General features: G+C 34.5%; 2 protein-coding genes and 1 long non-coding RNA gene across 6 annotated transcripts in view; 2 read left to right on the plus strand and 1 right to left on the minus strand.

Annotated features, from left to right (window-relative positions):
* The window catches only part of DMXL1 (Dmx like 1), a 131,369-nt gene extending 126,824 nt beyond the window's left edge, over positions 1-4,545 (plus strand). For both annotated transcript variants that reach the window (XM_012542615.3, XM_031938842.1), the window contains 2 exons: positions 1,575-1,792; positions 2,447-4,545. In XM_012542615.3, the coding sequence (XP_012398069.1) occupies positions 1,575-1,792; positions 2,447-2,671 (443 nt within the window). In that variant the 3' untranslated portion in view covers positions 2,672-4,545. The remainder of the gene's footprint in view (positions 1-1,574; positions 1,793-2,446) is intronic.
* LOC105749467 lies at positions 1,708-8,331 on the minus strand. Of its 3 annotated transcripts, XR_004229641.1 has the most exons (6): positions 8,176-8,299; positions 7,347-7,429; positions 6,692-6,722; positions 5,145-5,253; positions 4,918-4,963; positions 1,708-1,772 (listed from the first exon to the last, which is right to left on the minus strand). It is a non-coding gene; the product is annotated as an uncharacterized LOC105749467 (long non-coding RNA). The 3 variants fall into 3 exon arrangements; XR_004229639.1 differs by lacking the exon at positions 5,145-5,253 and having other exon boundaries at positions 8,176-8,331; XR_004229638.1 differs by lacking the exons at positions 5,145-5,253; positions 6,692-6,722.
* A 116-nt stretch (positions 8,332-8,447) lies between these two features.
* TNFAIP8 (TNF alpha induced protein 8) overlaps positions 8,448-12,158 on the plus strand; it is a 124,627-nt gene continuing 120,916 nt past the window's right edge. The window contains exon 1 of the mRNA XM_031938866.1: positions 8,448-8,538. Coding sequence (XP_031794726.1) covers position 8,538 — 1 coding nt within the window. The 5' untranslated portion in view covers positions 8,448-8,537. The remainder of the gene's footprint in view (positions 8,539-12,158) is intronic.

A 12,158-nucleotide genomic window follows, 5' to 3' on the forward strand; every position in this document is an offset into this window, starting at 1 on the left:
ACACTGCTAGAGAAGTTGGGGTCAAGGAAGATGTGTGGAGAAAAAGGTGTGTCAGGTTAAGGATAGGACAGGAAACAGCTCCTTACTAAAAGATGAGACAGAGCAGTAGGTTTGGAATCAATAAAACCTGATTTTAAAACACAACTCAGAAATTTAATAATTGTATGACTTCCTGTCTTGACTGAACTTTATTCATCTATGTAATTAGGGGATTGGACTACATAACATCCGAAATCATCTATCAACATATGATAAACATTAGAAGAATGATAGTACAACAAGTAATTGACAACAATAAAATCCAGGCCTTTAGGTGTTCATATGTGAATGTTAAATTTAGATGAGTTTAATTAAGACTAGTAACACAGCTATCATGACCCTCAATTTATAGATGAGGAAATAGTGAAAAGTTAAGTGACAACCCATGATCACATAATCCGTGACTAAAGAATTCAAACCCCAAACTTTTTGAACAAGTTTAATTAATCTTTTTACTCACATCACACCAAACCTTAAAGATCTTTGGGGTTGTCATCTTAATTTTCCTAAAATTAATGATGTTTCATGATTGATTGCTAAATAATATCACTGGGACAATTTTGGTATTAGAGACATGGGTACAAGCATTTTGGTATCTTAGAAAATATTGCAGTTCCCTAAATGTGATTGCTTATGTTCTCCTACTCTTTGTCCATTTGTAGTAATTATCCAAGATTCAAAAATACTACATTGAAGTGACTGAGAGTCCAGTAAGTGACTCAGCCAACAAACTCCAACAAATAATATAGAGACAAATACAAAAATGTTGCATCCATAGGCAAAAACTATTTATTATATAAACTTATTTGAAGAACATTATGGAGGATGGTTTTTGAAAAAGAAAAACGGCAAACTGAGCTGAACTGGCTTACATTCTCAGGTATTTACCTGAGAATGCTCAAAGAAGAAATGGGTATACAAATGTGAAATCCAATGTTCTGTATTATTTGAAAAACATTTACTATAGAGAAAACCAAGGAAAAAATAACCACAAGATGAATTTTTAGAGTTATTTAGTCTCATAGAATAAATTCCCAATTTAGATTAGATTAGATAAAGCATATAACTGTTTACTGTTAGCTGAGCACAGTGCTATATTAGGAATGCAAGTAAAAAATGAAAATAACTCCAAGGAGTGTTCATTCTAATGAGTGAAGGCAACACATAAAAAGGAACTGAAAATTGGAAAGAGGAAAAGAAGTATATTCTGGGGCAGGATTTTTCAAGAGCTAAATCCTGAACCTGGTTACAGGTGATCATGACTGATGGTAGGTACTTCTTCAAATGAGATATATCCCTACATTGGACTCTGTAGGCCTGCTCCTTTTTTGCAGGCTGACTTATGTCCTGTAATATTCAATGAATATGTGATTTTAAAATGGCACTTGAAATAGATAAAAAAGAAATCGATTTCCAGAATCAGCACAGTTTTAATAGTACTCAACATTTATACTAATAAAAGTTTTTACAGGCTGGGTTTTCATTTTTTAACAAAGCAAATCTTATAATTTTTACATAATTTTCTTCAATTTTAGCTTTTACCTGCCATGATAGTGGTGCTACAGTGCTTGCATATGCTCCAAAACATCAGGTGTTACTATCAGGAGGCAGAAAAGGTTTTACCTCGGTATTTGATCTTCGCCAACGGCAACAGAGACAATTTTTCCAAAGCCATGACTCTCCAGTAAAAGCAATTGCTGTAGATCCAACTGAAGAATACTTTGTCACAGGATCTGCAGAAGGCAATATAAAGGTGTGTAAAATGTAATGCCTTGAAATCATTCATTCTTCTCAGATTAAAAGGTTGTTTATTATAGATCAGACTAGTCTATTCTATCATGAACTTCAGAAACTACCAGATGTTTTAAATTAATAGTAACCAAGTAGTTCGTTTACAGATGGCCTTACAGGTGCCCTTCTTTGGGGGTGGGTGTCTTCAGAAGACAAGTGTTTATTTTATTTTCTTTGGATACTGAGAATTATTTTTATTTTTATAGAGAAAATTCTGAATCACTACAGTACAAATGAGATAGCTTTGTGTAGTGAAAAGAGACAGAAGATGTAGACATTAATTCTAGGGCCTATCTCACTACTAACTTAAAATGGTAGCTTGTACTTGTCACTTAATCTAGCCAGACTTTTGTTTGCTCATTTGTAAAATGCTATCAGCAATATAAAATCCTCTCTTGCATAGTTTTTGCAAATAAGTGAGTTTGAAAGAAGCTTAAAAAGTAAAAGCTCTTGTGAAAATGTAAGCAGCATTTTCATTTATCCTTGTATCTTTGCTTGAAATTTTTCCTCAAGTTTAGTTATTTCTATTTAAAGGCTAGTGAGCAAAAATAAATTTTAACCATTTGTTTTTCTAAATAAGTACTATTCATGCTAATTATGGTCTAATATTTTTCAGATCTGGAGCCTGTCTACCTTTAATCTTCTTCATACTTTTATAAATGAACATGCTCGGCAATCCATTTTCAGAAACATTGGAACTGGTGTAATGCAAATTGAGACAGGACCTGCCAATCACATTTTCTCTTGTGGAGCTGATGGAACAGTGAAGATGAGAATCTTACCTGATCGATTTAGTTCATTAAGTGAAATGTTAAAAAATGATGTGAAATTCATGCTCTAGCATTTTTTCAATAATATAAATTCTTATGAATATATTTATGAAAGTGGCCAACAGATATAATGTACAGTAATTACTTTGTAGTTGTTGCCACAAAATAAGCTTTTGCTCTCTTCTGTTTATATTTATTTCATGGACCTTTACCTTTACCCTTGATGCACTGATGCCTTAAAAATTAGCAAGGTCATTCAAAATTTGATTATATTGCCTAAAGTAATCTATAAAACCAACTGTAATAATATATACATATATATATATATTTATGATATATATGGTGTGGTGTTAAAGCAGTTTTTGTTTTTGCTTGGTTGGGGGGAAGGGACAACAAACTTTCTATAGGCATCTGTGCAGGGAATCCCTTTTCATTTAAAATTATCCTTTTTATCTGAAGGCTGAAACACCTAATAAATATTGCCAATCCTTTATTTTCTCTTCCAGTTCCTAAATCCCCATTTTCCGTCTTCTTGATTGGTAGTAGAATAGGGTTTGACTAGGAATCAAGCAAGTGAACACCTCTGATAAAGATGTTAGTAACTTTAGTGATATGCAAACTGGGTGTCTCACTGCATCCAGTTCATCTTCTTTAGTACCCAAATTTTATTGCCTGCACAATCTGTATTCAATAGAAATTAAAAATTTTTAAATATATTTCCTGTTAATGATTTAAAAAGCTACTGCTTCCATAATGGCAATTTTTTTTTAAGCAACAAAGAATATAATTGCCTAATTTCTTTTTTCACTTTTGGACCCTCCACCACAGATATACAATATTGCAAATAAATACCCCAAAACATTAAAAATTAATAAAAATTATATTGACAAACAATAGTTCTAGAAGGTAAAATAAGAATACAGTATTGATATGTATGGATTCAAAAAAAAGGATATTTATTTTAGGAGATTATCAAAAGAACATAATTTTATTTGCATTTTTCTTTGTGGCCTTTTTGTTATTCAGCCCAAAGATGCTGAAGTGTTTGCAGCAAAATTTTACTTTGCCTTCAAATTTACATTTAAATATAATAGAGCTAGAGTGTCTAATATTTTACATTCAAAATACACTATTCTACCTTCAGAGAAAAAAAAATCATCTTTGGGAATTTTTCTTTTTGCCAAAATAAACAATTTCACAATTTTAACATTCTGAATAAAATATCAAAAACTACACAAAGCCTTTAACTTTTTAAATGTGCTAACATTGTTTCTGTAACTATTTTGTGCTATATCTTGAATTATAGAAAGCTTGATAAATACTTGAATTTTACCAATGAGACTGGAGACTGATGGATTACTTATGAAAATTCTATAGTGGTTTTGCTAAAAGTTATTTTGTGAAACAGGACCTATGAAACAACATTTTTATGTACCAGTTATCGTCTTGGACATTAGTGACAAACAATTGAAGGGCTGGTAAAATGAATTTTGTAATATTCTCAGGATACTTTTATCTTAAAAGTATATTGTTAATGATTTTGTAAATTGTATTACATAATTTTAAATGTATTGAGCAAGTTGCAGTGCAAACACTATAGTTAACTGAAGGTTCTATGCACATAACCTGAATTTATATATTGTGCAATAAAAAAATTTGGGCATATTTTGCCATGGAGAAATCTGTGATAACATTGCAGAGAACCAATATAGTTGTTTGATGTAGTAAAACAACATTTTATTTGTGTAAATATCAAGATTTAAAAAGGCTTTAAACATATTTTAATTTGCTGAGGAAATTTACTATTGTGCTTATAAGGGGAAAAAAGCAATGTGTTGGGAAAATTCCATGTTTTAATTAAGCATATTAACCCTTAAAATGATGTAAAGTACTTATGTATTTTACCCCAGAGTCATAGTATTTTAAATAAACAATCATGCAGAGATTTTTTGTTTAGCACACCATTGCTTTAAAACTGTTGATACTGTGTTGATTGACTTAATTCTTTTTCTTGAGGTATATTCCTGAGAACTTCTGAATTTGTATCTGGAATATTTAAGGATTACTGTTTACTCTAAAATGGTAAAGATTTGACCTATGCTTATGCTTAAAAACTTTACAGGTGAGAATTATTCATGGAGAATAGTAACAATGTCTTTTATAAACAATGTTTAACAGCCAACTCAGTTGTCTATAATAATAGACATTTCAAAACCATTTAGAAAATCAACGTGTCAGGTTTTCAAAATAATTTACTTTTAATTTTAAAATATTACATTGTGATAATCTAGAAACCCTAGAAAGTTGGCCAATTCACCTTTCTTGGCATGCCACCTGATGTCTTTTGGCCTCAGTTTCCTCACCTGTAAAACAAGATGGGATTAGATGTAGGAGAATAGCAATTTTCAAGTATTTGAATGCAAGGCAGAATTAAAAGTAATGCTCAAAAGTTGCAAAATTCTTTTTTTAATTATAAGTCGAACGGTTAGCACACTATGGTATCTTTGCAATCTGAAATTCTGTGCTAATTAGGGGAACTCTGACCTTTTTTGCTCCTGTGGAGGAAAGATGATAACAGACTTTGTTGAAAGGCTCTTGTAGAAGAGGCAATAACAGTGGAAATTAGAAAGCCAGATTCTTCTTGAAAATCTTCCTATAAACCAGAGTTAACCAAAAGTAGAATTGGCTGCTTCAGGATATTTTCAAATGGAGGTTGATATTAACATAATGTAAATTTTATGCTCAACCATATTTAGGTATATATTGGAATACTTAGTTGCCTTCTGAAGGATGTGTGGAGTCATAGCTTAGTACTCATATGGCTAAAATTATAGTCATATAAATTAGACTTTAAAGGTACCTTCTAACTTTGAAGCTCCATGATATGGTAATGTTACATAGCTAATAATGTGCCAATGTTCGTACTAGAATTTGGATCTCTTGAGTCTAGATCCAGATTTTCTTCCCCCACTGTATCACATACTGTCTTTTATTAATAATATTTCCAAAATGACTATTTCCAGCGTTTTTGCTTTTACTCACTAATCAGATCATTAATAAGATTTTTGTGGAGAAATAACATAATTTTTTTTTTTTTTTGACAAGTACCCTGTAAAATCTCTCAGATTGAGAAAGATTTTGGTTCACATCTTTGGAAGTAGTACATAACTCAATAAGGTCATAGATCTATTGAATTATGGTGTCAGAATTCAAACAGTGCATAACTAGAACTTTTATTTAAAAAAAAAAAAAACTATTGTAAGAAAATGTCAAGAAACTGCCAAGTTTTAGATTATCATCCCTTTAAAATTTATTATCCTTTGAAAAATTTTTATTAAAAAAATTATCTTTTGAAATTTAGATCTGATTTTTGTAAGACCTATTTTTTTCCCTAGTTCACTAGTCAAGAATAGTTATTTGTTATATGTAAGGAGGGATTTGAGAAAATCATTTAAGTCATCTCTTCCCAAAGAAAAGTAATAAAAATGCTATATCCTTGAAATTTTTAGCAAAGCCACATTTTGACTGAATCAGTGAAGATAATTCTACAGTTCTTAGTAGACTATCTGATACATAACAGGAGTTTAATAAATGCTTTTAAAAAAAAAAAGCAAATCATAAGGGTCAATTAGCCCTTAAATACCACTATTCAGTTTAAAACTTTACATTAAGAGCAAAGCCTTTTGATAAAATGGAAAGCCTAACTTTAGACAATGCTGAATTTGAAGAACAATAACTATGTTTGCCATTTAACAGCTTAACAAAAATAAGTGGTTAAAATAGAAAGCTACTAAATAACTTGTTGGATTAAGCTTCCCCATGCACATACATGACTTGCAGATCAGTCAGGGTGTTTTTCTTTCATCTCCTTAAATGATCCACTGAAAGAATACATTTCTCTTAGAGTGCTAACATTTCTCTGGCATCCTCCCTCAAAATTAATTTATATTCTCTGAATAAACTTAAATGAGGCAAGCATTTAGTTTTTCATGTATTTCATATACTTATATGTATTTTACAAAGTTGTTGTAAAAAGATGTGATGGGGATTACAAATTTCATCTCCTCAATAAAAATTTAATAAGTGCTTACCTTGTGCTAGGCTCTGAGCTGAATGCTGGGGCTTCAAAAAGAGACAAAATTTGGTCTATTTGGTTTATTATTTAAAAACAAAACACCAAACAAGTACCTATTTGCATAGAATTATGAAAAAATGATAGGATTATTGATTAGAAATCATTAGCATTATAGGATTGTAGAAAAAAATCCATCAAATGTTAAAAGTTCTATTTAACATCAAATGTCAGATGTTTAAAACTTCTAGGCCTGAGCAAGTGGAGAAGGAAGGGAGAAGATAGGGAAGGAGTGAAAATTTGGTCAAGATTGGGAGAGCTCGAGATGGGGGCTCTGGCAGTAAACTAAAGATTTGAAAGCTAGGCCTGGATGGGTTCCTTATCCTGAAAAAGGCAAGAGAGTTTATAGATACATTAAAGGGCTGGTCGTGGAGGTGTAATAAGGCATTGGTTATTTATTCGGAGATGAATCCCATCCTTCCTTGGATTGACTAATCCAAGTCGTTATACCTGTCCGAAGTACGAAACTTGCTCCATCCCAGCAATGCCTCCACCCCTAAAAGAGCAGGACTATCAGGACTTCTTAGCTAAAATTCGACTGTCAGCGGGAAGATAGGTAACATAGCAAAGTTTCTTAGCAAAGATATACACACTGAAGGCTCTGATTGGCGTACCTGCGTCCTGCCACCCAATGGAAACTGGAAACGTGATAGCGTCATCTTCATCTGTAGCGCCTTTGAACCAGCATTGTCAGTTTCTAGAGGGAAAATTAAATAGCCAGCTGTAGGAAAGAGACACCCAATGTTCGTCCCTTTATTTAACACAGTCTTTGTGTCGGATCGCTGATGACAGGAATGGGGTTGAGGGCAGGAAAGATTCTGTTGACAAGGTATTATAATCCTGGTTTATAGACCTTTTAATGATTCGACTCTGTTGGGTCTCTCTCTTTGTTCCTTACTATTCCCTCCCCCAACCCGTTAGACACTTTATCCCCAGTGCTTGGCTTTCTCCCCTGAACTAGAAATATACGAAACAAAGTCTCCTTGCGGGGGCATAGGTGACTACTTAACAGTAATGATCTCTAAAGCTAGCATTTATTAAGCATCTACTTTATGCTAGCCAAGGTTCTGGGAATAAGAATAATTCTTCAAAGACTTTTCGTTCCTAGTCTAAAATTATTCTTTTTTTTTTTTTTTCTTTTGGCAATGAATTATCTGAATTAAGCCGGACCCAGATCATGATCTCTAGAGAATTTTTATATAATATAATATTATATAATATTATATTACATTATTATATATATATATATATCCTGGAGGCAGGGGGAAGGGATAGAATTTGCAGGAGGTAGACCGTCTAGTTCCAATCTAAACTACTTGCTGGGCTTTCTCCAGGTCATAAAATTCAAGCGTTTTAAGAACATCGCCACAGTTCTCCAGAGAGGTCTCTAGCATTCTAAGTGCGTCTCCTGCAGTCCAGGACAAATTCGTGCCCAGCCCTTACCTGAGGGATTAGTTTCTTCTCGGCACAAGGTCCACGTGCCACCCCCTAAAACCTTTCCCTTTCAAAAATCCTCTGTTCCCTCACACTTCCCAGACTCCCACCCTCTCCACTGCTCAACCCTCCCCTCCAGCATTGGAAGTATAGCTCCACCCAGTTCCAGACAGCCGCTTGCTAAAGTCTGGGGCAAGAAGACTCCACCCCTAGGAGCTCCAGTGTACACCCTTCCCCGCCCCATTCCGGCCCGCGCTGAAGCTAATCTGGGCCAAGAGAGCCTCCTGGTCGCTCGGAACCACTGCTGCGCTGCTACCGTTAGGAGCCCGAGTCCGTCGCGTGGTGCCGCTGCCGCAGACCTTCTCAGTCTGAGTAAGTACTGAGCCTGTCTCCTTCCTTTCCCGCAGCCTGAGGAAGAGAGAAACCAGAGGGGCATAGGCGGAGCCGCCCTCCCCTCTCCCGATGTGCTTCCTTCTTTCCCTTCCCTCGGTCGGCTTCCTTGCTCCACGCTGCTACTCCCTCGATTTCTTTTCTCTGTGCCTTTTGGAAAGTCCCACGCTGATGTGTTCGGGCTAAAATTGTCCAGGCATTTGGTTCTGGATTTCACTTTGGAACAGCTACGAAGTCTATCCACTCCGCCTTTGCCTTGAGCTCGAATGTTTCTTTTAGCCCGGCTCTTCTTTCCCTCCCGTCTGCCTGTATTTCTTTTTTCCACAAGAAACCGTTTCTGGTGTCACGCTCTCCCGCCAACCACATGTACATGACCAGGTAGTCCACTCCCACTCTTCACTGCTGATCAAATGATAGACCTAATTCTTTAATGACTACCAGCAAGAAGGCGTAGCTGAGGTTAGCACTAGTGTGTGAAAGTTGGGTAGTCAACACCTGTTGATCGTGCATGTCCGGTCTCTTACACAGCTCACACAGAAAAGATAACGAGTTGGACTAGATTCGATTACAAGTCTGTCTGTGGATAAAAAGAAAAATGAATATCGAATGAAACATAATCATAGTTTAGATAGTCCTGTTTCTGTAAAACCTGGCTCCTCTCATTTTAACTCTAAATTCTATGATTCTGTAAATAATAGAATGAGCCTTCACGGAGAAGACCAAGCGTTAGACAGACAGAAAAAAGAAAGTTGACAGGAGCCCTCCGAGTAGAACCAAAACCTCTCTATTAAGACTGATTATCGACTCCTTTTCAATTGTAAAAGAAAGACATTTCTGCTACTAAGTTAATCAGATGTGTTACCACAGCTGTACTGAATTGCTCTATATGACTTCATATATGAGGCTTTAGCTTCTCATTTGATTCTCAGTAGTTACTGTGATGAAAATGGGGTAGGCACTTTTAATCTTTGGCTACATTGCCTATCTTTTGTAATTATGTCACTTGAATGTTGTTTTGATTCAATTTGTTGAGATAATAGAATTTAAAAAGCTAAAAAAGCTCTCAATTTGTCAGCCCTTCATTTTAAAGATAGGGAAACTGAAACTCAAAGAGGTGATAGACAGAATTCCAGGCTTTTTCCACTCACTCTACCTTGATGCCTCACAAGTGAAAGGTCAAATATAAGGTCCCCTTGGACTTTAGCATAGGAAAATGGAATGAGTAAGCATATGATTTCATTGTTATAGAAAACTCCTACCCAAGCAGGTGGACATCTCAGGAGCTTGTTGTCTTAGTCATCTAGATTAAGTGATAGGATCAAACCTCAAGTTTGTCAGAGGCAGAACTTGAAGCAATATTTTTCTTGCTTAGATGTTGTTTCTGCATTATTGTGGTGCTAACTCCTATACCTATATTTTAAAATGCTCAAGTTCAAATTGTTGAAAATGCTGCTTAAAAGCAACAGCTCTCCCTCCCCCCCCCCTTTGAAAATTGTATTTTAAAACTTTTTTGCCAGGATTTTTACTTAACTACTTTCTTCAGTGAAATGTATTACTTGATAGAAATAATTACCATACTTATTAAACACCTGCAAACATTTGTTACTGTACTGTAGAACAGAACTGTTGTAGATAATTGAATCAACAAAATTCTTGCTAATGTTAAAGATCAGATTTTTCAGATAATGTTAACTTACTCTTCCCACGTACACACAGTTTATCTATTTTGCTATTTTTTTTTTTTTTTGAGTTTTTAATATATAACAAAGGAATGAGCCTGGGAACTGAGCACTACTTAACTGCCAGTTGTAACCACAAAGTTTGAGTATTATCTTGTTTATATATATAAAGAAACGTGAACGATCTAAGCCATTTGTGTTTATTTGAGTTCACTGGTGATTAAAAAATCATTTGTCAATTATCTGATACAAGTAGGAATTCTCACTGAACAGAGAAGCAAGTGTGCATGAACTGAGTTTTAAAGGCTACTTTTACTCAAGGATTCTTCTTTTCAGATCTATTTAAATTTAATTTGAAAAGGATCTTAGTTCAAATTTTTTTCCCTGTCCTCAACTTCATTTAATCTTAGAATGTTCAGCTATGTTTTGCTGTTCTCTGTTCACTGTTGCTAAATTGCAAAACTAGTACCCCCCCAAAAAAAAATCTTTTTAACTATTGTCATCTCAGAACACAGTTCATTGAATATTTATCAAACACCTACTGTATGCAAGATATTTGGCAGATCATTCTCCAGTAGCTCTGCTGCATAAATTATAGGCACCAATGATGACACTGAAAAAGGATAAGAACCTCATTATATTTGAAGTAGACAATGATTCTCTGTTAAATGAAATTATAAGTGTGCAAGGAGGAAATTTAGTGTGGCCAACTTTTTCTTGGGGATGAGGGATCCTTTAGATATTAAATCTTATTGACTTGTAGGCTGCTTTTAAGTATATTGGTAATACATGAATAGAGCGCATCATCATAAAATACTTGATATTTTCATCATTTGAAATGGCAGAAAACCACAAGATGGAGCTTAGAAGACCTAAGTTCAAATCTTGCCTCACACAATTAATTGTGAAACCCTTGGCAAGACGAAGCTGCTTCTTGTACCTCAGCTTCAACATCTCTCTCACTGAGTAGGTTATATGGCACATGGTGAAAGAAGAAATGGAAACAATGTCAGATTTGATATTCTTGAGTTCAAAGATCACCACAGGTGATGAAATTAAAAGACTTTGCTCCTTGGAAGGAAAGCTATGGCAAATCTGGAAGGCATATTAAAAAGCAGAGACTTCACCTTGCCAACAAACATTCATATAATCAAAAATTTGTTTTTTTACAATCCGATGGATGAGAGTTGAACTATGAGGAAAGCTAAGCACTACAGAATATATGAATTGTGATGCTGGAGAAGGCTTTTGAGAGTTCCTTGGACATCAAAGAAATCAAATCAAAGTCAATATTTAAAAGAAATTAATTCAAGCTATTCGCTGAAATACTGAATTGAAACTTAAATACTTTAGCCACTAATGAGAAAATGGAATTCATCAGAAAAGACCCTGATACTGGGAAAGATTGAAGGGAAAAGGAAATGGCAGGGAAGGAGATAGATAGAAAGCATCATGGAAACAATGAACATGAACTTGGCACAGATATCTAGAAAAAAGCTGGATGTTCAGTATATACTTCAAAAGGCCAAAAAAGGTTGAACATGGCTAAACAATGAACAATAGGTATTATTTGTAAGGCACTTCAAAGTTTGTAATTTATAAATATTGTCTCATTTGATCCTCATTAGAACTCCTGTGAGTTTGTTGCTATTGTTATTCCAGTTTTACTGATGAGAAAACTGAGGTTGTTTTGTTATGCTAAAGTTCCCTTTTAATGGGGTGACCAGTTCCTCCAATTGTTCTATTTCGTTTTTCTGCCTTGGGTTATAACCGTCCCCTCTTAATGTTTGAGATAAAGGTTTTATAGACACATTCCTTAATGTTTGACAAGATAAAGGTTTACCATTTTAGATGTCATTAGAATATCAGTAACCTTTCTCTATTAGGTTATCCCCACCTAGTACCTCCATTATGTCATTGTTC

The sequence above is a fragment of the Sarcophilus harrisii genome, chromosome 1 (assembly GCF_902635505.1).
Source record: "Sarcophilus harrisii chromosome 1, mSarHar1.11, whole genome shotgun sequence".
In the NCBI taxonomy this organism is placed as follows: domain Eukaryota; kingdom Metazoa; phylum Chordata; class Mammalia; order Dasyuromorphia; family Dasyuridae; genus Sarcophilus; species Sarcophilus harrisii.